General features: G+C 43.3%; 1 protein-coding gene across 2 annotated transcripts in view; it reads right to left on the minus strand.

The window, feature by feature from the left end:
* Positions 1–26,034, minus strand: part of NKAIN4 (sodium/potassium transporting ATPase interacting 4) — a 112,666-nt gene that overhangs the window by 21,514 nt on the left and 65,118 nt on the right. Inside the window, exon 4 of one of the 2 annotated variants that reach the window (XM_075901054.2) lies at positions 16,011–16,208. The exons of the other annotated variant lie outside the window; for it this stretch is intronic. Within the exon in view, the coding sequence (XP_075757169.1) occupies positions 16,011–16,208 (198 nt within the window). The remainder of the gene's footprint in view (positions 1–16,010; positions 16,209–26,034) is intronic. 2 annotated transcript variants of the gene reach the window in all.

Raw genomic sequence — 26,034 nt, forward strand, 5'->3', positions numbered from 1 at the left:
CTTTGATAGATGTCTATTTCCATACACAGAAGTCTGATGTATGTGCATTCATGTGTAGCAAGAAGAGCTCCTGAGACATAAGCCCTTGTATTAGGCTACTGCTACACTGCCGTCTTTTTGCAGATGAGGATATGCAAATTGTGCTCTCATTTGCATATCTTCTTCCGATTCTTTTTGCGGAAGAGATTTTACTGCTAAAAAGCCCCGTGTAGATGGGGCCATTTGTCGGGGAAAAAAAACTTTTTTGAAAGATCCTGTAAACCTCGATTTGCATATCCTCTTCCGCAAAAAGATGGCAGTGTAGCTGTAGCCTTAGAGACCTATGAGGCAGGAGCTGCTTATAGAATTTGGCAAGAACAGGGCTGGTATTGCAGAAATACTTATTTTTAAGATGTGCTAGTTACAAAGTACTTACACAAATACTTTTCCATAGGAAACAGTACCAAAGCATTCCAGTATTAAGAATGGTCCAAAACCATTTCCCAAGAACACACTGACCCGTTAAAAATAAGGTTAGAATAGCAATACATAATAAACATGTTTTAATTAAACCAACACTTATAAAGAGACGTTGGGAGCAGTAATTAACTTGTGTGTACAAAGATGCCTCCCAGAGGGATATCTTTGTCCAGCCAAGGGGGGGAATAGAAATTTCTACCATTCATTCAGCTGCATCTATTGTCATGGGCATAAATGTCTTAATATCCTTGTATAGTCTGCCAGGTGCTATTACCATGCTTCTTGGACAATAAACCTGGCCGGATGCCTTTGTCACTTAATGGATCTTGTGGGTGGTTCACTCAAGGTCTGCCGTGCCAGCTGTCTGTGTAGGGCTGCTGCAGCACACAGAGGAACACACTGACACAGCTGAACATCTATCAACCTCTCACCACATCATTTCATTCTAGGCTCAGATTCAGAATACAAATACGCAGTCCCCCATCCACTCTTGGACAGAGCCTGACCTTAGTGGTCTTTGAAAATCCTGCCCATAGCATTTTATAGGGATTAGTGTAAAATAATAGTGGTAAGGCCAACTCATTGGACATTCACCAAAACATCCAAGAATGAACATTGCATATTTAACACTTGTCCTGATTCACAGGCGATTCCAGGTCAGTTTTCTTGTATCCTGATACATTGCCATCGTGGTCTATCCAATTGTGAATTTGGGATTAACAGTCATGCCACACTGGATTTCTCAGGGTGTTTATACTTCATATCAAACACAGGCAAACCTGATCTAAAGTTCTTACTTCTGTCATGTGTGTCAGAGAGGCCGGGACAGTACTAATAATAAGAATGAACTATTTGGGCACCATAAAAGGTAGAATTTATGTAACTGCTTAATATCAGTCGTGCTAGTGTTAAACCTCCTAAAAACTTGTTCCACAATTAAGAGTTATTGGGCTAGTAATAAGGTTAGCTAGGAAATTTTCTTTGGAAAAAAAAAAGTACCTCCCCCCCCCCCCCCCCCACACACACACGGCAGATTTCCTAATCTCAAAACCTTTGAAGCCTATGTTATCTATTTCTGATTTCCTCTTGACTTTGTTTCAACACAACTTGCTTTGTGTTTCACATTTACTCTGGTTTGACCTTATAACCCACGACTTTGCGGCATGGATTTCATCAATTATAAATTACTGTTTATTCAATGACTTATTTCCGTTTTCTCTAGAAAGGTTACATTAGCCTCCCAGATCAGATGGAAGGGGGAAGTTTCTGGAGTGGAGGGAGGAGGGACATGCAGTACACATTTATATTGTATTTTCAAGTTGCCCGAACTAAGCTATAATTAAACCTATCACTTTGGGGATAAAGTGAACTCCTGGGATCTACACTACATCTTGCCTCCCACATAAATTATGAATGAAATAAAGGCAATAGAGATGAAATAAAAATCCCATCACCAAGTCTGTCTGCTTTCAGTGAGACAGCCCGCTTGAGTGTGTTAATTCCAAAAGGCTCAAAGCTTTTAAAGTGGATTCATAGCTAATTGTTTCTTCACCAAACTTAAGAATTAGGGGGTATTTCATTTCACATAAAATGAATCTGTCACATTAAAATTTTAATTCTTTCAATGGGTACAAACTGTCCTGTTTTTTATGTTGTTGACTGAATTGCCTGAGGGTTCCTGTTCTTTTATAATGCCCAAGCTTTTGGCTGTTTGGAGGAACATCACTAGAATTCTGGGATTTTTGAATGAGGAGAAAGATGGCGGTTTGGCACTCTCAACAAAGCCCCCAAGACACCAGAGTTCACATCATGGCCGTTCACAATGTTGGGTGAAGTAAGTTGGATGAAAGAGAGATCAGTGGAGAGGCCTCTGTCTCAGGAGATCCATGATGGTTTGCCGTCGTTCATTTTCATCACTGGCGCCTCAAGAGAGAGGTCAAAGATCCTGGGTATATTTCACTCCTAGGTAGGAGGGTAGCTATGTATAGCATGGCACTTAGATCTCACTTCATCCCAGGCTATCACAAGCCCCATGGTCACATTAAACCATGACAAAGAAAGAGATGTAAGATTACGCACTCCTGTTAGATATTGTCTAGACTGCAGCGTTAAATCGGAAAAAGATTTACTTCCAATTTACTTTTGAAAGAGCCTTTTCCAAAATTTGGTGCATCTACACAGTGCCAAATTTCAGAAAAAATGCTCTTTCTACACATCCCTTATGCCTCATAGAATGAGGTTTACAGGGATGGCAAAAGAGCACGTCCGCTTTTTCAAAAAATTTTCCCGAAAAAGCAAACATGTTCCTTGGACATGGCATTCAGTCTAGACGTAGCCAAAGAGACAGAAAGACAGAGGCTATGTCTAGACTGCAGGCTTCCTTCAAAAGAAGCTTTTCTGTAAGAGATCTTCCGGAAAAAATTCTTCCGAAAGAGAGCATCCACGCTGCAAAAGCACATCAAAAAAGTGATCTGGTTTTTTGAAAGAGATTGTCCATCTAGTGTGGAAGCTATCTTGCATTTCAGCTGTGATTACTATGGATGGAGTGGCCATCAGGGCACCTGTGCTTTTTCCTCTTCTTTCGAAAAAACTCCCTCTTCCCCATCCACACACACCTTTTTCCGAAAGAGCTCTTTCGGAAAAAGGCTTCTTCCTTGTAGAAAGAGGTTTATCAGTGTCAGAAAAACCCCTTTGTTCTTTTGATTTTCTTTCAGAAGAAGCGATTGCAGAGTGGACATAATTGAAGTTTTTCAGAAAAACAACTGTTTTCCCAACCAAAAAAAAAAAACCCCTCTGTAGCGTAGACATACAAAGAAAGAAAGAAGAAAGAAAAGGGTAACAATAATGAAGAGGTTTCCAGCCCACTTAATTAGCCTCATTAGCACAGGTCCTACAATTGACAGGTACTTCCCCCCCCACTCCGCCCCCTTTGTTATAAATAACGTGGTTCTGTTATTTTCACTCCAGCTCATCATCTGAGGAAGTGGGTTTTACCCACAAAAGCTCATGATACTCTATATATTTTTGTTAGTTTCTAGGGTGACACAGGACTACTCGTTCTTAATAACGGAGAGGGACATTTCTGCAAGAACACGCTCCGTAAAGCAGCTTTGCACACAAAGCCCCACTACATATTTTTGATGCTACAGAAATTCAAGGACAGTGAAGAACCCTCAGTCAATAGACAACAGAACAAAAGGACACTGAGAAGACTTTATATGTTTCTTTGGTGCAGACTAGAAAAAAACTATTCAGTTGCTGTTAAACATGTAAAGGCTCTAACAAAAACATCCTCCAGCTACAACTAGAACAGGTCTGATTTGCTGAAATTTAATTTTTGCCTCCACAGGGAAGGGAGGTAAAGGCAGGAAAAGAAGTTACACAGTTTTGATCTATTAGCTTCTTTTAGAGCATCATCCATCAAGCTGTTTGCCTACATCAGAAAATGTTTCAAGGTTGATGTATACAGGGAAATATCAAGAGCAGACTCAGAACAGAGGGAAGAAGAGATAAGAAATAATCAAGACTCAATGGTGATTTTTGTGGCACATGAGAGACTGTGGCCTTTATAGGGTTAAACTGGACTCTCCAGCAGTTTTAACAGCTTTGGGGATAAGTGAATTATTTATGCTAAAATTTAGTACTTCACTTGTTTCCAAACAGATTAAGCAATTGAGTTCCAGAAGATATTGGAATCATTATTAATTATTTCCATTAGTGTAGCACTCACAAGTCTTAGTCATCACAAAGGACTCCACCGTAGTAGGTGAGGTACACAAAGACGTTTAGAGAGGATGCAGTCACAGAACCTGATTCTCCACTTGCACCAGTTTTACACTAGTGTCACTTCAATGAGCTACTCCTGATTTATACCAATGAAAGTGATAAGAGCATCATGCCCAGGGCCTCCGGGGGGGATGGTTCCTGTCAAAATGCTTTTTATACCCAACAAGCTCATTCAAAAATACCCCCTTCCATTTGACTGGCAGCTGCAGAAGTGTAACAGAGGAGCAAAGCAAAGGATTCGTTATGAACTGAGGAATGAGAGGGTGATAGAAAGCTTGCAGGTTCCACTCTTCAAATTGGAACCAAGTGCAGCAGATCCCTTTCCTGACCTCCTATAAAACCTAAAGGAAGCAAACAGTAAATTCCACTCCTGCTGGCCAAATAGCACAGGATTAAAAGTTGTTTTCTCCATAAAATTCATAGGGGGTGATCCTCCTTTGTTAGCTTTCCCCCATTACATGCTGTGTAACAGCCACAGGGGACTGAACAGGATGACCTCTGGAGGTGCCTTCCCATCCTATAAGTCTATGATTTACCTTCATTAGCACAGCATCACCGATGGACAGGTTTGACTGATAAATAAAAGACATGGGGTTCAAAGATTGCTCTTCATTTCTGTGGTATAATCTGGATTCATATAGCTGTAACTGAGAGCAGACCCTAGATCTGTGTTCCTGATCCAAAATGATTCAAGTATGAACATGTGGGCAATTTTCCTTCGGAATGATTTTGGATGAAAAATACTGTTTCAACAAAATCAATTTTTGCTGCAATTTTTTTTGACTGAGCGAATGCCCTCCAGAAAAAAATCCAAACAAAATATTTTGTTTCAAGTCAGTTCAAAATGCTGACACGAAACATTTAGGCAGCGATGTAAAATGATACTCGGCTATTGCTCTAATTCCTCCAAGAATGCTTTAGCCTCTGCCCTTGTTGCCCCCAATAACCTCCATGCCAGCTTCCTCCAAGGAGTACAAGTATAAAATGCAGCCTTTTATTAGGAACACATGTTATAGCCAGGTGGGTTCAATCAGCCAGTCAAATAGTCTGGGAAACAACAGCTGCAGAACAGAAGAAATGATGCACCATGATTGTCCCAACCATTAGCTTCTTTCATTGTGAGCCTATCATCACTGATAAATGGCTGGAGGAGGGTGCTAATCCTGGAGTGGTTATAAAGTGAGCTTTATTTTATACACCGTTTTCTTTGAGTAATACCAGTATAGCTGAAACACAAGTAGGAGGTCATGAAAGTAGGCTTGGCAGTAGATACCAAATTCGTGGCCATGAAAAGCATGTCACAGACTGTGAAATGTGCTCTCTTGTGTGCCTTTATCCTATCCCACATAGATTTCACCAGGGAGCCCAATGTTTCTCAAAGTGGGGGTCTCAAAAGGGAGCTGCAGGGGGGGTCACAAGGTTATTTTAGTGGGGGGGGGGCTGCAGTATTGCCACCCTTGCATCTGCATTGCTGCCTTCAGAGCTTGATGGTTAGAAAGCTGCAGCTGCTGGCTAGGTGCTCCGCTCTGAAGGCAGTACTTGCCAGCAGCAGCACAGAAGTAAGGGTGGCAATACCATACTAAGCCACCTTTACTTCTCCACTGCTGCCTTCAGAGCGGGGTGGCCAGAGAATGGCAACTGCTGACCGATCACCCAGCTCTGCAGGCAGCAAGCGCAGAAGTAAAGGCAGCAACACTATACCAGGCCATTCTTACTCCTGCACTGCTGCTGGCAGCGGCTCTGCCTTCACAGCTGGGATTCTGGCCACTAGCCACTGCTCTCCAGCTGCCCAGCTCTGAAGGCAGCACCACCACCTGCAGCAGCAGTGCAAGATTAAGGATAGCATTACTGTAATGCCTCCTACGACACCCCTAACTCCTAGGATCCCTACCATTACAACACCGTGACATTTCAGATTGAAATATCTGAAATCGTGACATTTATTAGTTTTAAAATCTTAGGACTGTGAAACTGGCCAAAATGCACTGTGAATTTGTAAGAGCTCTAGCCACAAGGTCTAGGCAAGGCTGGGCTGCTGATGGGTGCTTCCTATTGTACAGGAATGGAAAAATCCATAGGCCATCTTCATCTGCCTACATTCAAAACTATGTGATACTAGCTGAGTTAAACAGTCCACCTGTGTTTGAAGGAGATGGGGATCTTGGCTCCCACTCCGCTAGTTTATTTTACGTGTGTTCAGATTCTGTAATCCCCAAAGGGATCATAGAATCATAGAATAATAGGATTGGAAGGGACCTCAAGAGGTCATCGAGTCCAGCCCCCCGCCCTCAAGGCAGGAATAGCGAGCAATGGTACCAGCTGCCTGATGTATAATATATGGAGATACACCTATCTCATAGAACTGGAAGGGACCTGACAGATTTATCCCAGATCCCTAAAAGGCTCCCTCAAGGATTGAGCTCACAACCCTCAGTTTATCAGGCCAATGCTCAAACCACTGAGCTATTCCTTCCTGGCTTGCCAAACCTATCTTCCCTGGCCAATGTAACAGGCTTATTGTCTCCAGGTACACATAGGGAACATAAAGTGGAGGGATGGGGTTAGCGCTGCTCACAGTCTCTCTTTGCCTCCTTTGTGGGTGTGGGGTTTATACATCCCCTCACAGGATATGTCTATACATCAAAGTTATTTTGAATGCGTCCGCTATTCCAAAATATAGTGGACATGCTCTTTTGTCATCCCCGTAAACCTCGTTGTATGAGGAGTAAGGGATGACTCGAAATAGCACTTTTATTTCGAAATTTGGTGCTATGAAGACAGCCTACTTCGAAATAGACTGAAATAAGCTACTCCCCTGCAAATTGATCCACAAATTGCATAGCTTATTTCAAGTTTATGGTGCTGTGTAGACGTACCCACAGTGATCTAGTATTTAAGAGTTGAACAGCATAAGTAACTGACCTCAGGTTATAAGCTTTAGCAACAAGAGTTTTTTCATAAAAAAGTTAATTGCAAGGAACAAAATCAAGCAGGCTTAATGGAATTTGGGAGGGCGGGGGGAGGGGGGGGTTAGTAACATGCACCCTTGTAGCTATCTGCATGGGCACACTGAAAATATTGACCAAAGTACTGATGCAAATAGCTATGTCTACAATCAGAAACCCAGTTATGGTTACCTGGATAGCTACATATAGATAGAGGACTGAGACCTAATTAAATACAATCATGGCTGTGTAATTAAATACGGTCATGGATCATGTGTAAACAAAGGGTATAAAACCTGATTCATGGATGCTCACCAGTGAACGATGTAGCAAGCAACAGCCACCACTATCACTGCCACTTAGGGTGATGTTCACTTACTGATCAATATTGTCTTTGTTTTCGTCAGTCCATGATGCTCGGAGTATGTCAGCTTTGTGCCTTGCTCTATTCTTTATACCCGTTTATTGGCTCAGTATTTTTCATGTATGGATGAACCTGGTTCTTGATTAAATCTTTCTGTTTTCTCTGTGTATCCAACCAATCTCATCTCCAACCTCAGTTACATTTTCTTAAGTAGCCATTTGAGTGATGAGTCTGTTATTTTCAAAAGTAGCAACTCACATTTAAGCATAGGCTACAAGGAGCAGGAAGAAAAGCAAGAGAAGGGAGAATGTCCAGTGAAGCTGGAAAACTAGAAGAAGCCCCATCCCGCCTCGCCCCTCTTTGCAATTCTGACCTGGGGGCATGAACCTATGCAAAGCTACATTCAAACCCTCCCTTTCATTCTTGCTTGAGACAGGAGCAACAGAGAACCGAGTCTCTGTTAAGTCCAGTTCGCTTTTCTTGATGAGAGGGAAGCACTATAGGTTTCACTTCTAGCTTGAGAGTCAGCTCAGCATGCTGCCCTCTCACGAACGTGGGATGGGGGAGGCAGGAGACGAGAGGGAAAGACGTGAATTTCCAGAACATTCTTGAGCTTCTGGAAAGCTCTTGCTGACTGGAGAAAAAGGAACTGTGATCAGCTAGTCACAGCATTTGTTTTCCTGACCTTTTTCGCTCTCAGGATGCAACAACTATCAGTGAAAATGGAACACGTGCCAGCAGCAATGCGTGTCCTGACTTGCTTTCCATGGTAACATCTGCTGTCAACCGTTGCTGGGCCGTTTTCTTGGGAACCTTCCAAGCTGTCATTCCGATGAAAGCAGTGGACAGGCTGTCTGAAAATGCTCCCTGTTGGGGAGGTACTTCCAACCTTCATCCCACGCCATGCGATGGGGGACAGCCCATCCTTCTCCACTCCCAGAGCTGCCATATGGACAGAGCAAAAGTAGGCCAGGTATTTAAAACAGAAAATGAACCTCCAACTGCTACTGGGCAAGTCAGGGAATTGTATAGTGGGCATTTGCTAAACTGGAAAACAAAGAAAGTTTTCTTTTGCAGACAAGTGGGGCAAAAGGATATTTCTGCTGCATTTTTGACGGGGTTGATATGAGCAGGTGGCACGCTGATAGTAAATGAACTAACCTGCATATGCCAGTATTAAGTCCCTGTTTAAAATGTCTGCTTCCATTAAGCATCTCTATCCACCATGTGGACCCTTCACAATGTTCTTTGTTCTCGTACAGCTACAGGTCGCAACCCAATACTGAATGTCGGGCACTCGGTCACGTTGCAGGTGACCAGTGGGGTGCTAGGCAGCTACCTGCCTGACTTGGTACCGCAGACTGCGCTGCACCCAGAAGCGATCGGCAGCAGGCCTGGCTCCTAGATGGTAGTGAAAATGCACAGGGATCAGCACAGTGCCCTTGCCCTGAGCACTAGTTCCCATTGACCGGGAACCTGTTGCTGGCTGCTCCTGGGGCGCAGCATGGTCTGTGGTGCCAGGAGAGGCAGGAAGCTGCCTATCACCTCACTGGTCACCTGCAACATGACCGAGTGCCTGACATTCTACCACCCAGTACCCCCACTGCACTGCTGACCAGGAACCACTCCCCTGCTATACTCCAAAGCTCTCCTCCTGCACCCCACTCTGGAGCCCACACTCTAGTCAAATTATGCTGGGTCATTGGGTTCAAAAGTTTTCGTCAACTAGGTCATGAGAAGAAAAAAAAAGGTTGAAAACCACTACTAATGTATTTTAATGAGTTGGCTGGGAATAGAGGTATAGCCCCACTTCTCCGTTGCATAACCCAGTGCTGATTCTGTCACGGTCGTATCTACACCCTTTCCATTTTCAGGAGACCTGTCTTCAATTCCTGACTGAATTAAATTTGGAAAGGAGCCTGACGGATTCTTAAAATTAAGCCCTCACAGATGTTTGTGCAAATCACGAAACAATCCCCCTTTAACGCAACTGAGAGTCTTGGACCCTGATGCTGACCTTATTCACTCCAGAGAAAGTTAGGAGCAACTCCGTTATCACGGAATTAGCCCCGAATCCAATGGCCACAAGTGAGTGTGTGTGTGTGTGTGTGTGTGTGTGTTTCACACTAGAGGCCCAGGACTGGAAGAGTGGGGTGACACAGTGTAACAGGGTGTATCTACCCCACACTAAGGAGCAGGGAGTTGCCCTGGCACAGATGGCCGAAAAGGACCATCCCCCAAAGCCCTGCTGGGCATGCTCACAAGAGAGGGAGGGTATAAAAGCCTCTGGAGACACTCAGTTGTTGCTGACTACCAGAGGAGAAGGAGCTCAGGCCCAAGATCCAGCCGCCAGTGATAGCCCCGGCCAGGGAGGCTGTCCACGAGGGTCCAGCCCACCAAACAACACCCTGAGAGTGGAGCAGCGCGCTGGGAGCGGTAAGAAGTAGTCCAGGGCAGAGGATTGTCCTCCAGGAGCTCAGTGTGTTTCAGGAGGAATCCCCACCAACCAGGCAGCGGAGTCCTCCACAGCCAACAGGGCCCTGGGCTGGGATCTGGTGGAGCAGGAGGACCTGGGTCACCCTACCCAGCTCCCTAGCAGTTTGGGAGGCTTCCCTGTGGACTAGGCCTTCAGGCCATATTTACTCTGACAAAGGGGACTTCTGTATGGACTAGGCCTGCAGGCCGTATTCTCCCTGATAGTGGGGACTTCTATATGGACTGGGCTATCAGGCCGTATTTACCCTGATACAAGGAACTTGCCTATGACCTAGGCCCCTGGGCCACCTTTGCCCCAGGAGAGGGGGCAGTGACTTGGACTTCGGGACAGTTGAGGGAGCTTGCCCTTCAACATGCAGCCAGGGATGTAATGCATTAGTAAGAGCCATACAGGAAAGTGTCTACAGCACCCTTGTGAATAAAGATGGGAGTTATGCGAAGTAATGACCCAGGAGATTTTATGCTGGGAACAGGGCTCCGGGCAGCTCCAGGGCTGTTATTACAGCTCACTGGTTTGCATTAAACCTTTTTTTTCATCATAATAAGGTGAAATTTAATGATTGGTGCGGGGGGATGTTTTCCAGTATGAATCAACCTTCCCTCCAGGGGAGCAGTCAGCAATGTTACCGTGCCTCAGTTGCTCTTGGGGAACGATTCTCTCCCAAGGACTGGACACATGGTCATGTCTGATTTGTTAGTGAATATGAATTTCATATCACTGAAGTTGAAACGGATATTTCTGAAGCTGCTGAACAAAACCCACAACTATGGGAGAGGAGGCTTTGGATCCCCCACCCAACCCTTTTGAGGAACGGAGCATTCAGTTCTCCTAGATGCCTGACAGACAAGGAATGAACAAGGTCATAGCTTTTTCTGCATCTCCCTCTTCTTAGGAAGACATAATCAATAATACAAAAAAAAATTACTGTCTGTCTGCGGCATTGAAGCCTGCAAAGCCTTCTGGGAGGGACAGCAGCCTATAATAAAATCTTCCTGAAAATGAGATAAAGAGAGTAGCAAAACTATTGGCGAGGATCAAAGAGTTTGGTTCTCAAAGACTAAACAGGGAAAGGACGAGTTGGCTATTTTCAGGCAGGGTCTGACTGAAATAATGAAAAGCCCTTTAAGGTTTTTTTCCTTTCTATTCCGCCTTCAAGGAAAATCTGTCTAGTGTCCAGTACGATTATATGAGCACCTCAGGGTCTCCATGAAATACAGGCCTGGGGTTATAACATTCTACCTTGACTACAGGAAAGTGTCCCTTTGACAGAAACACACCTCCTAGGACTGGAAATCCCTAGCAGGATTTCTGCACACACATGCTTGAGCCTGTATCCCAGTTGCAGGGTCCAGAATGCAGGATAGGAATCCTTTAAAGTTTACATCCCAAAGAGGGAATGGTGATGCAATTTATAAATATTTGTGCCATACCCATTATTTTCTTGCCTGGTGTTAGTCAGTTTCCTCATAAGAACGGCCTTACTGGGTCAGACCAAAGGTCCATCTAGCCGACAGTGGCCAGCACCAGGTGCCCCGAAGAGGGGGGACCGAAGACAATGATCAAGCGATTTGCTTCCTGCCATCCTTCTCCAGACTCTGACAGAGGCCAGGGATGCCAATTCTATCCCCTGGCTAATAGCCTTTTATGGACCTAGCCTCCCTGAAATTATCTAGCTTCTCTTTAAACTGTTATAGTCCTAACCTTCACAGCCTCCTCTGGCAAGGAGTTCCACAGGTTGACTACACGCTGTGTGAAGAAGAAATTTCGCTTATTAGTTTTAAACCCGCTACCCATTAATTTCATTCGGTGTCCTCTAGTTCTTCTATTTAGGGAACTAATAAATAACTTTTCTTTATCCGTCCTCTCCACACCATTCATGATTTTATATACCTCTATCATATCTCCCCCCCCCCTCAGTCTCCTCTTTTCTAAACTGAAAAGTCCCAGTCACTTTAACCTCTCCTCATATGGGACCCGTTCCAAACCCCTAATCATTTTAGGTGCCCTTTTCTGAACCCTTTCCAAGGCCAAAATATCTTTTTTGAGGTAAGGAGACGACATCTGTACACAGTATTCGAGATGTGGGCGTACCATAGTTTTATACAGGGGCAGTAAGATATTCTGGGTCCTATTTTCTATCCCTTTCTTAATAATTCCTAGCATCCTATTTGCCTTTTTGACCGCCGCTGCACACTGTGTGGAAGTTTTCAGAGAACTGTCCACGATAACTCCAAGATCTCTTTCCTGATTTGTCGTAGCCAAATTAGCCCCCATCATACTGTACGTATAGTTGGGGTTATTTTTCCCGATGTGCATTACTTTACACTTATCCACATTAAATTTCATTTGCCATTTTGTTGCCCAATCACTCAGTTTGGTGAGATCTTTTTGGAGTCCCTCACAGTCTGCTTCTGTCTTGACTATCCTAAACAGTTTGGTATCATCTGCAAACTTTACCACCTCACTGCTTACCCCTTTCTCCAGATCATTTATGAATAAGTTGAAAAGGATTGGTCCCAGGACTGACCCTTGGGGTACACCACTAGTTACCCCTCTCCAATCTGAAAATTTACCATTTATTCCTACCCTTTGTTTCCTGTCATTTAACCAATTCTCAATCCAAGAAAGGACCTTCCCTCTTATCCCATGGCCATGTAATTTACACAAGAGCCTTTGGTGAGGGACCTTGTCAAAGGCTTTCTGAAAATCTAAGTATACTATATCTACTGGATCCCCCTTGTCCGCATGTTTGTTAACCCCTTAAAAGAACTCTAATAGATTAGTAAGACAGGATTTCCCTTTACAGAAACCATGTTGACTTTTGTCCAACAGATTATGGTCTTCTACATGCCTCAATTTTATTTTTTACTATTGTTTCGACTAGTTTGCCCAGTACTGAAGTTAGGCTTACCGGTCTGTAATTGCCAGGATCGCCTCTAGAGCCCTTTTTAAATATTGATGTCACGTTGGCTACCTTCCAGTCATTAGGTATGGAAGCCAATTTAAAGGATAGGTTACAAACCACAGATAATAGTTCAGCAATTTCCCATTTGAGTTCTTTTAGAACCCTTGGATGAATGCCATCTGCTCCCGGAGATTTGTTAACATTAAGTTTTTCTATTTGTTCCAAAACCTCCTCTAATGACACTTCAATCCGGGACAGTTCCTCAGATTCATCACCCACAAAGGACGGTGCAGATTCGGGAATCTCCCCTATGTCCTCAGCCATGAAAACTGAAGCAAAGAAATCATTTAGTTTCTCCGCAATGGCTTTATCGTCCTTGATTGCTCCTTTTATATCTTGATCATCTAGGGGACCCACAGGTTTTTTTTAGCAGGCTTCCTGCTTCTAATGTACTTAAAAAACATTTTATTTCTTTTTGAATTTTTGGCTAGCTGTTCCTCAATCTTTTTTTGCCTCTTTTATTACATTTTACACTTGATTTGACAGTGTTTATGTTCCTTTCTATTTATCACACTAGGATTGGACTTCCACTTCTTAAAAGATACCTTTTTGTCCCTCACTGCTTGTTTTACATGGTGGTTAAGCCACGGCGATTCTTTTTTAGCTCTCTTGCTATGTTTTTTAATTTGGGGTATACATTTAAGTTGGGCCTCTATTATGGTGTCTTTAAAAAGTTTCCATGCAGCTTGCAGGGATTTGGCTCTAGTCATTGTGCCTTTTAATTTCTGTTTAACCTCCTCATTTTTGTGTAATTCCCCTTTTTGAAATTAAATGCCAGGGTGCTGGACTGCTGAGGTGTTCTTCCCACCACAGGAATATTAAATGTTATTATATTATGATTACTATTCCCAAGTGGTCCTGTAACGGTTATCTCCTGGACATGATCCCGCGCTCCACTCAGGACTAAATCAAGAATTGCCTCTCCCCTTGTGGGTTCCTGCACCAGCTGCTCTGAGAAGCAGTCATTTAAACCACTGAGAAATTTTCTCTCTGCTTCTCTTCCTGAGGTGACATGTATCCAGTCAATATGGGGATAATTAAAATCCCCCATTATTATAGAGTTCTTTATTTTGGTGGCCTCTCTAATCTCCCTCAGCATTTCAATGTCAGTATCGCTGTCCTGGTCAGGTGGTCGGTAATATATCCCTACTGCTAATTTCTTATTATTGGAGCATGTAATTGCTATCCATAGCAATTCTATGGAACATGTGGATTCATTTAATATTTTTATTTCATTTGATTCCACATTATCTTTCACATACAGTGCCACCCCGCCACCCACACGGCCTGCTCTATCCTTTCGATATATTTTATATCCCGGCATGATTGTGTCCCACAGATTTTCCTCATTCCACCAGGTTTCAGTGATGCCTATTATGTCAATCTCCTCCTTTAATACAAGGTACTCTAGTTCACCTATGTTATTAGTCAGACTCCTAGCATTTGTGTAGAAGCACTTTAAAAATTTGCCACTGCTTATTTGTCTGCCCTTCCCTGATGCATTGGATTCCTTTATATGCAGTTGTTGGTCTTTTCTGGCCCATGGTTTGTCCTCTTCCCTTCTCTTTCTGACTATAGCTTAGAGAATCTCTAACAATGGATTCTCTATCCATCTGGCCAACTGAGAACACTCACTCTGAATCTATGCTTCTTAAGTTAAGCTAGGAGGCATTGCCTGTAAGTCACTTGGCTCTGTTTTATTGCAGCAATCTACCTTGGGGCCTGGTGTCTAAAGTTAGAACGATCCCACAATACCAGAGCCTATCCTACATGTAACATAGGACCATGTCTTGCCATTTAACTAAGCCCTTCTCCTTAAGTCTGCCCCACTGGGAAGGACTTTGAAGTCCAACAATGATGCTTCCTAAATCAGCCAGAGGGAATACTATTAAGTGAGGTATGACACTTCTGCTCTCCATGGATTCAACATTCAGCCTTCAGAGCACACCTATCATTGACTGGCTTAGGGAACAATGAACTAAGAAACAAAGCCTTGCTTTTCTTTATGACAGTGGAAGGAACTACCATGAGGACACTGGTCGGTAAAACATCCATGAGTAACATCCAGACTAACAATCCTTCATAAACAGCCCACGTTCCCTTGAAATTTGCAATATGTTCCAGCACGGGTCGTGTTACCTTTCTCGTGCCTTTCTTTTCATGCCTATAAGCCTATGTTAGGTGCAGTCAAACCTGTCATTTGAAGCACCCCAAGGGTTAAAACAAAGTTCTGAGTTGTAGTAGAACTTGTTTGTGCTGAAAGCCACTAACCTAACCAACAAAGCAGTTTAAAAAGATGCAATGAAGCTATAAAGCACCCATGCAAATTTAAAAACAAACAATGGAGCTTTTGTTTCAAATAATTTCACATGCAAATGAAAATCAGTTAATTAATGGGGAACATTAAGGACAACACATTACTGCAGGATATTTTAAAAATGCCCATGAAAGACTCTGATGGGGCAATGTTTGATGGAAACTTAATATAAATCACTGGTATCAGCAGAAAGAAAACATACTACTTTGTGAATGTATTAAGTTGTTTTCTGAAGGAGGATATTATTTTCATAGGGAAACATAGATCTCCCCTCTCCCAACCCTTTCTATGAGTGCTCATTCACACACACACACAGCAACTGTCGTAGGTCTGTTTCCTGACTGAAATATGTTTCCCTTCCTCTGCCACTAATTTGTTATTGTAGAGGTATATGTGGTTTGTTATTGCAAGAGCTAGGCTCCTGGTGTTGATTACTATTTTGATTTAAAAAAAATGCTAGTAGATATTGAAGATTGAACATGAAATTAAAAAAAAACCCCACCCACACTCACCCTCTTTAGCAGAGATTTACACAGACCTTGCAAAAAGATTGAGAGGAACAGAACATACAGATCAACTTCTGTGACTGCATAAGTTAACAGTGCTGCTACCCATTACATTTCTTCTTGGATGGTTTTACTCTTTGTTGGAGATCAGATCTACTAGGAGGTACTCACCGCTACCAGAATCTGGACTGAGCTGTGCATGACTTCAATGTAGCGATACTCGAGAGCACAACCAATCACAGAGATGTAAGAATGGCTGTCCAGTCCCTTTATACCAGCCATGGGAGCCTCCTTCCTTATGCATCCAGGGCCGTTTTCACTCCACCATGACTGATGCTGGGAGATATTAAAGGTCAAAAGTTCGCTGTCCTGGGAGGAAAAAAGATGCAAAAAATCTTCATTTACAGAGGAATTGACACAAGTCCTGCTTAGGGGGAGAGATGAAAAAATACTTAGCCAATTGTTAAGCAGCTTATTAAAAAAATTGGCCATTAAAGTCAAGAAGAGCCTTTCTTCTGAAGGAAAAAACAACCCATCCTCTGTGAGCACTAACAGGATCAAAGGTGTTTAGAAGAATTTTTTGAACAAGCTGATACATCAGTATGAACTGAACTATAAAAGAGACACAATGCTGCTACATTGTGTCAATCAGTCCCAGATTAATATGGTGATGTCTGGATGCAGTGGTGAGGTAGTTTCAACATACCATGTTGCAAGGCCACAATAGAAACACACTTTATAGGCACCCAGATTAGTCTGAGGACCCAAGGCCACATGGCTAGTGCCTGGAGAGAAAAAAGAGCTGTCAATCGATTTGGAATATCTGCAAATATTCAGATAGAATCAACACTCTGCATTTGTGAGAATCTTAGATTCATACAAATATAGGTCAAAACATAATGGCTGTGTCTACACTGGGCCACTTATTCTGGAAAAGCAGCCGCTTTTCCGGAATAATTTGCCAGCTGTCTACACTGGCCGCTTGCTTTTCCGGAAAAGCAATGACGATCTAATGTAAAATCGTCATTGTTTTTCCGGGAAAAACTATGCTGTTCCCGTTCGGGCAAAAGTCCTTTTCCAGAAAAACTGTTCCGGAAAAGGGCCAGTGTAGACAGCACAGTAGTCTTTTCCGCAAAAAAGCCCCGATCACGAAAATGACGATCGGGGCTTTTTTGCGGAAAAGCGTGTCTACATTGGCCACGGACGCTTTTCCAGAAAAGCATCCTGCCAATGTAGACGCGCTTTTCCAGAAATACTTAACAGAAAACTGTTCTGTTTTAAGCATTTCCGGAAAAGGGTGCCAATGTAGACATAGCCAATGGGTTCTTGGAGTAAACTATAAACTTTCAGAGCAAGGCAACTTGGTGATGTTTTCATGCTTAATATGCAACTATTTATTTTAATCTTGCTAAATGTACCTCATTACTGACTATTACAGATGTGGTTGTGGTGTTCTGTCCCACACTTAAAGAGAGAATAATGTATCTGCTCTACAGCCTTAGCTAAGAGACATCTGGCTTTTAGCTCATGAAGTAGAGGCTCATGCACTGAGCTCCAGAGGTCCCAGGTTCGGTTCATGGCATTAGAGTTGCATTAGGAATAAAAACGCTCTCAACACACGTTCTCAGCATAGAGCTATTGCACCTGGACCAGTGTAAGCTCTTTTAAAAGTTCCATACACGTTAAAAAAATGATCATTATTGAAAAGTGTCAGCAACAGGTCTCGAGCACTTTCTGCAATGGTGCTGTACGCAGTTCCACTTGTATGTAGTGGTTTACATTAATACCAAATGATGACAACTTTGGCTACTGCTTACAACATATTTACATTGCTAAGAATTCTGACAGTCAGCGGAGATGGCAGCCATTTTGTTCCCAGAGCTACTGCAACTTGTCATGGACACACAAGGACATGTCAACATGCTACTCTCTTATGGAGACAGATTTCCTGTCTATTCTTTCTTGCTGTTTTTCTTTAGACTATGATATATTGGAGGTAAATGGTTGTTCTTTGTGTGTGGAAAAACATGCATCATTCACACTAACAGTTAAGCTATTTCCAATGTTGGTTCAAGGGAAAAGTTGCTGACAGTGGCTTACACCAAGAGGTTAAGTTCATAGCATGAAGCTGGATTTAGATTTGAAAACTGAATACATTCTCCGCAGAAGGAAAATAATATGGAGCCCCAAGTCTACTCAGAATTATGTCTAAACCTATCGACCTGGAAAGATTAGAGTCTAGGATCTATAGCCAGAGTAATCATGAAAAATATTTTTGAACTAACAGTTTAATTTCCTCTTTGCCCCTACCTGTAAATGTATCTAATAAATTCCCATCATTTCCATCTGTCAATTTCCCTCTCAGTATTCAGATTTATTGCACTTCTGGGTCTTCTATTGACCTCAGTCACGATCAACCTCTTGGGTTAAATTGCACTGACAAAACCGACCTACTATCAACCTCTTGGGTCATATTACTCTAACGAACTGACCTCCACTGTGATCGATAGCTTCATAATTAACACTCGCTGAAGAGCTCCACATCGTCTCTGCTTCCCAAGCCAGCTTTTACTTTGCTTCCGTCAGCTTTGCTGGCTCAGTGCACTAAAACTCGCCATTCTGGGTGTCACACAGTGAAGCGCAGTAGGGAGAGTTCCAGAGTTTGACAGGCAATGATGAGATGGCGCTTTCAACAATAACAAATCCCCCTTCCTTTAGGAAAAATGATACTTGAGTAACCTGGAATCACAGCTGCAGCCGCTGGGATATTGCTCTGGGGCTTCCAGCTTAAATTTCCCTGCAACTGATGAAAGACAAACTTCTCCTTGTGGGCAGAGAGGGGGATGAAAAGATAATAGTAGCAATACTTTGTGGGGAAGTGTTAAGTGCCCAGTGCCACTGGGACCCAACAGACCTTGCATGTCACTTTGATGTAGACTCAACAATACCTTTTGGCAGGAGAAGAGGGAAGGATTTATACGTGCCTGTGTTAGATTCTAAACAAGTCTTCACTTTAGGAATAAACATAGAAATTACAATGTACATCCTACAATAACTACAGGACTTCTTACACTTTCCTCTAAAGCATGGGTTCCCAAACTGGGGGGCGTGCCTCCCTCAGGGGGGCATGAAGAAATCCTAGGGGGGGGGGCATGGCGACCCAGCCTCCCCCCCATCACGTTTTGCTGCTCAGTTCAGTTCTTTTTTTCCCTTTTTGCTCAAGTTTTGCTGCTATTTTTTGGGGGGGGACGTGAGGTTTTTTCAAAAATCAAAAAGGGGGGTGTGATGCCAAAAAGTTTGGGAACCACTGCTCTAAAGCATCTGCTCTCAATTAAAATACTGGTCTTGATGGACCGTTGGTCCTAGATTGAGATGGGGGAAGGGGAGGGAAAATAGCAAAAAATCAGAGTCTGGATCTAGGCACATCCTATAGTGGAGATAATCTGAATATAACTCAGCTAATGTCTGAACAGAGACAGATTTTGACAGGAAAATTAAAGTCTAAGTCGCATAGCCTAAGTTGAAGTTCATATACAGTATGAATTCCTTGTTCCCAAGTCCCGAGAAGCCAACTACCATCCCATTATAATGAACCTTATATGGACTAGCCTGCAGGCCCATGACAAGCTAGCACTCAGGAAGAAGTTTTGGAACTGTTATTAACTTTCTGGGAAGCACATCTTTGGAGACACCGACAATGGAGTTAAAAAAAAAGACAAGTTTCTGACATATGCACTGCAAAAGATGGGATGAGCTTTGCAGGAGACAGGGAAGGGTGCAAAGCTGGGGTGTGCTACCCATACTGAAGCTGGCCTAATATTAAAGGAAAGACAACAGAGAAAACTCCATTAACAATGTAGAGTTTACACAGAAGAGAGGAGGAGAATAATTAGAATGCCAGCTGCAGGGTACTGAAGCTAGTGCAAGGTGCAAGGCTAGTGTGGCACAGGTTTTGTGCTGCAGGATATCAGAGGAGAAGCTTTTAGTGGCCAATTTCCCTCCTCTGCAGCCTCTGGAAGTGTCAGGATTTTGGCAGGAAAGTCACAGGCCTGCTCTTACCACAGAATGCCTGCACACATACGCTCTCTCCTTCCTTAGAGTCATGCAGGTTTCCCCAAGCTTGCTGCTCCCCCGCATTCACTGCTTATGTTGTGTACACAGTCCCTGGGACACATGACTTATGCTCTGTACAAGTTCCCTGTCCGTGAGAGCCACCCAGCCTGTTAAAGCCACTGCTGTACTTCCCTCAACCCTATTCTTCCTCCACCCTTGAGCTAATGGGCAGATCCACTGACGGAAAAAGGCAAAACCACTCTCCAGACAAGGACTCAGCTCCAAATCCTTTGCTCAGAGTTTGCCTTTATTACCACAGATACAAAGCAATTCAAAATGGCTTCACAGTACCACAGGGTATTGTCCTAGAATCAAAGAATACTAGAACTGGAAGAGACCTCGAGAGATCATCGAATCCAGTTCCCTGCCCTCACAGCAGAACCAAGCACCATCTAGATCATCCCTGATAGATGTCTGTCTATCCTGCTCTTAAATATCTCCAGTGATGGAAATTCTACAACCTCCCTAGGCAATTTATTCCAGTGTTTTAACCACCCTGACAACTATGAAGTTTTTCCTAATGTCCAACCTAAACCTCCCTTGCAGCAATTTAAGCCCATTGCTTCTTGTCCTATCATCACAAGCCAAGGAGAACAATTTTTCTCCCTCCTCCTTATTAACCCCCTTTTAGATACTTGAAAATTGCTGTCATGTCCCCTCTGACTCTTCTCTTTTCTAAACTAAACAAGCCCAATTCTTTTAGTCTTCCCTCATAGCTCATGTTTTCTAGACCTTTAATAGTTTTTGTTGCTCTTCTCTGGACCTTCTCCAATTTTTCCACATCTTTTTTGAAATGTGGTGCCCAGAACTGGACACAATACTCCAACTGAGACCTAATCAGAGTAGAGCAGAAAAATGACTTCTTGGCTACGTCTACATTGACCCACTTTCAAGTGGGAATAAGAGATCCTCCGGAAAAGAGCTTATTTTCCGGAGGATCGCGTCCAGACTGGCGCTTTTCTCCGGCTTATCTACAAGCCGGAAAAAAGCGGCAGCCCTGAAAATGCAAATCCCGCGGGGGATATTTAAATCCCCCGCGGATTTGCCTATTCCCAAGTGCTACATTAGCATCCCTATTACGGAATAGGGACCAATGTAGATGTAGCCCTTGTGTCTTGCTCTCAACACTCCAGTTAATGCATCTCAGAATCATGTTTGCTTTTTTTTGCAACAGTGTCGCACTGTTGACACATATTTAGCTTGTGGTCCACTTTGACCCCTAGATGCCTTTCAGCAACACTCCCTCCTAGACAGTCACTTCCCATTCTGTATGGTTGTGTCTAGACTGCATCCCTTTTCCGTAAAAGGGATGCAAATTAGTTACATCGCAATTGCAAATGAAGCAGTGTTTTAAATTCCCCCCGCTTCATTTGCATAAAAATGGCTGCTGCTTTTTTCCGGCTCCGCGCTTTACCGGAAAAATGTGCCAGTCTAGATGCAGATCTTTCGGAAAATAAAGCCTTCCAGAGGAATAAGGGATCTTTCAGAAAAGGCTTTATTTTCTGAAAGATCCGCGTCTAGACTGGCGCTTGTTCCCGGTAAAGCTCCAAGCTGGAAAAAAGCGGCAGCCATTTTTATGCAAATGAAGCGGGGGGATTTAAATCCCTGCTTCATTTGCAATTGCGATGTGTCTAATTTGCATCCCTTTTACGGAAAAGGGATGCAGTCTAGACACAGCCTATGTGTGAAACTGATTGCTCCTGCCTTAGTGGAGTTCTTTACATTTGCCCTTTTTAAACTTAATCTTATTTATCTCAGGCCATTTCTCTGTTGTGTCCAGATTTTGAATTATAACCCTATCCTCCAAAGCACTTGCAACCCCTCCAAGCTTGGTATCATCTGCAAACTTTCTATATTTCCTATGCAGTGGTATAGTTTGCTTTTGGGCCCTTAATAATGTCCCTTTGAAAAACTGCCAGCTCTCTTCAGTTGTTTTTCCTCTTAGTCTTGCTTCCCATGGGACCTGAGTTTATTAATATCTGCCTTCCTGAAATCCATTGTCTCTATTTTGCTGTTCTCCCTTTTACCATTCCTTGGAATCATGAACTCTATATTTTCATAATCACTTTCACCCAAGCTGCCTTCCACTTTCAAATTTTCAACCACTTCCTCCCAATTTGTTAAAATCAAATCTAGATCAGCTTTGCCCCAGTGGCCTTCTCAACTGTAGTGGTTTTCTCCCCCACCCCAGTAGCTTTGTCTACAATGCTTCACTCACCCCCCCCATTTCCCAATTAAGGATACGTGTAGACTGCTGGGTTTTTCTGGGATACCGGAGGCATCCCAGAAAAACTCCACTATGTCCAAGGAATGTGTGTGTTCTTCTGTTTTGTTTTTTTTCAGAAGAGTAAATTTGCTTTTTAGAGGAGCCCTGTATACTTCTTAATAATGGAGATTGCCTATCTCCTAGAACTGGAAGGGACCTTGAAAGGTCATGGAGTCCAGTCCCCTGCCTTCTCAGCAGGACCAAGTACCATCCCTGACAATTTTTGCCCCAAATGGCCTCCACAAGGATTGAACTCACAACCCTGGGTTTAGCAGGCCAATGCTCAAACCACTGAGCTATCCCTTCCCCCCACAGCCTTTGTTCTATGAGGAATAAGGGCACCTCTGAAAGAGGAGGCTTTTCTGCCATTTGGCCCTGTCTAGACACAATTTGCGTAGCTTTTTCCAAAAAAAGGCTATAGTATAGACCTAGCCTAAGGGTGTGTCTAGACTACCTAGTTTTGTCGACAAAAGTGGACTTTTGTCGACAAAACAATACCAGCGTCTACACTACCGCGGAGTTCTGTCGACATAACGTCGACAGAACTCCGCGGTTTTGTCGACGCTGGTATACCTCGTTTTACGAGGCATAACACTTTCTGTCGACAGAACTCTGTCGACAGAAGGTGTTATTGCCTGTAACACTGCGTCCAGACTACGGAGTTCTGTCGACAAAGCGGCTTGCTTTGTCGACAGAACTCCATGTGTCTGGACGCAAATTGTCGACGGAAGTTTTGTCGACAGTATCTGTCGACAAAACTTCCGTCGACAAAACGCGGTAGTCTAGATGGATAAGTCTCCCCCCATCTGGCACCTGCCTGCATCAGGTTTTTGCATGACTGATGTGAAGAGCCCTTTCCAGCGCTGTCTGGATTCCTCTCTGCAGAAGGTGGACTGCTTCTACAGACAGCTGGCAAGAGGGAAAACAATAGGACAGCTTTCCTCTTTGAAAGTCCTCATAGTCAGCTCTGCTGCCGGAGATGGACTTTTACCCATCGGACATCAGCAAACCTTCATTTTGAACTGAGCCTAGATAAGCTGCAGACCAGATGTCAGGTCTGGCAGGTAGAAGAATGCTAAATACAAAGGGCTCAGTACTGTACCATAAAAGTCTCAGCTGGAAGCACAAGTGGGTTTATGCGCTCAGAAAAGAGTGAAGTCTAGAGAGACAACCCCTCTCAGTTTTTAAGAGTTGTCTGGGGAAAACATGGGCACTTTCGAGTAGAGCAGGCAGTAACTGGCATGCACAAAAGATCAGCATAACCAAGCATTATGCTTGCATGTCTTTGTGATTGAGATGGCCTTGTGTAAGCAGATACAAGTGATTTTTTGCGCACACAGTTCTGAAAAGGAGATGAGAAATTTTGCCCACAGTTTTTTGGGGTAAGGGAGAGGAATAGAGGTGTTGCTTTCTCAGCACACCGAAATCAATGCTGATTCTTACAGGTGTCCTTGGCAATAACTCTTTGTGGGACCCCAGCAAAGACCAAACATAGGAAAAAGGCATTCAGGACAAACATTGTATTGACCTGTGTTTGCTAAGCTTTAGTTGGGAAACCAGGATTAGAATCCCTGGACTCCTACTGCAGCGTGTTAACATTTAGTTTTCCTTATTGCAAAAGGGCATTTAATTAATGATATATAAAAATCATAGAAGTAGCTCATTAAAAACAGGGCAAAAAAAAAACAGAAATCAGGCAAGAACTTCAAAAACAGTCTGTGACGCATTTGCAATTTTTCTCAAAACACGCCAAAAAAGATAACTAGAAGTGGGAGGTGTGTTGGGACATACTTTTCCATTCCCAGTTATTTCAGAGAGGAACAGAGATTGGTATATATCTACACTCCCTCCATTTCTTGACAGGTGGCTATTTAAGCATTACTGCTACATCCCTTAGCCTTCAAGCTGAAAAGAAATATGAGAGAAGTGGTGATACAAACTCCCTCTCCAGAGCATGCCGAAGGCCAGCCAAGCTCACATTTCAATTTAAACTGCCGCTGGACCTTCTTGCTCTCTATTTGCAATTCTCCAGAACAGCGATGGTGTTAAAAGGAGGAACCCTCCTCCCCCCCCTCAAAAAAATCTAATACAGTAGAAGAGTTTTTCCCATTATATCTCCTACATCTTTATATTAGAAGCAATTTTCCACTCTTGCACCCACAGAATCAGCTGGCTGTTTGAGGCTTACAGAGCTGAACCCTGCTCCCCCATTCATTAATTGTCAGACAAGCCAGCAGTAATGGCTCTCAAAGCAAGCTCTGCCCAGGCGCGCAAGCCCTAAGAGCTTGATGGCTGAATAATTTTGCATCTTTTAAGTGGGAAAAATGGATTATCAAAAAGGGAAACAATCAGGCTTATCTCCTAGCAGTGCAGGCAGAGTGCTTGCCTCTTACAGAGACAGCAAGGGAACGACTTTTATCATTGCTTAAGCTCAGGTTGTCTGTTCCCAATAATACTTAAAGGCCAAGAAATGGATTTCACTTCTCTGACATCAGGAGGAGGGCTGGGGGAGTCGTCATTATCAACAATGCGTTTCCTCTCACTTCCATTCGATAACATGTGCTCATGTCCCAGAGCTATCCCAGAGATGCTCTATCTGTTCTCTTCTTGAATGCAAATCACTTCCAGGATGGCTAACAAAAATTATGTTCCTATAATCAAATGATTGGAAGAATGCTGGTATAGACTTAAAGCCAAGGATCAGGCCTGGGTAAGAGAATTTTAAAAATGGCCATTCTATGATAAACAGTTTCCAGATGACAAGAAGGGACAGAGGCAGGTTTAAAAGTAAAGACACAAACTGTCTCAAAAATGTTTGTGTCTCGAGCACATGATGAAAAACAATGTGTCAACTGAATAAACAGAGGCATGTACATTTTAGCAGCCTGATTATTAACTTAGATTTCCCACTCCCCTAAGAAGTGCACGTGCGTAAATGAGCTGGGTTATCCTGCTCAGCCAATGGCTCTAGAGGGCTGTGTCTAGACTGGCAAGTTTTTCCAGAAAATCAGCAACTTTTCCGGAAAAATTTGCCAGCTGTCTACACTGGCCGCTTGAATTTCCGGAAAAGCACCGACGATCTCATGTAAGATCGTCAGTGATTTTCCGGAAATACTATGCTGCTCCCGTTCGGGCAAAAGTCTTTTTCCGAAAGACTTTTGCGCAAAAGGGCCAGTGTAGACAGCACAGTACTGTTTTCCGCAAAAAAGCCCCAATCGCGAATATGGCGATCGGGGCTTTTTTGCGGAAAAGCGCATCTAGATTGGCCATGGACACTTTTCCGCAAAAAGTGCTTTTGCGGAAAAGCATCCTGCCAATCTAGACGCGCTTTTCCGAAAATGCTTTTAACGGAAAACTTTTCCGTTAAAAGCATTTTCGGAAAATCATGCCAGTGTAGACGTAGCCGAGAAGTATATTGGGATATCTGGTGTTGCAGGTAATGTAAATAGCTAGCTAGATGGATGCATAGGCAGAAAGAAGAGGGAGCACATGAAAAGTCAGGAAGAAGAGAAGCAGCAGTCTGGAAGTTGAATCTCAGGAGTTCCACCAATTGCAGTGATATGGAGTCACTGTGCAAAGCGCTCCAAGAAGCAGTATGTCATCATGATACTGCACGCATGCGCCGAACAGCAAGCAGAGCCAGCCAGGAGTCTGCGCAAAACCTTTGAGCAACCACATCTGCATCACATTGAAGAAGATGGAAAAACAACATTTCAATTCCAGGTCCATGTGTCTTGTCTGATCAGAGCATGGTCATAAAAAAAGCTGACACTTCTGAACCCGTTCTACAAAGACCTAGCAAATAATCACTGCAAG

The sequence above is a fragment of the Pelodiscus sinensis genome, chromosome 17 (genome assembly GCF_052426305.1).
Source record: "Pelodiscus sinensis isolate ZL-2025 chromosome 17, ASM5242630v1, whole genome shotgun sequence".
Classification (NCBI taxonomy): Eukaryota; Metazoa; Chordata; order Testudines; family Trionychidae; genus Pelodiscus; species Pelodiscus sinensis.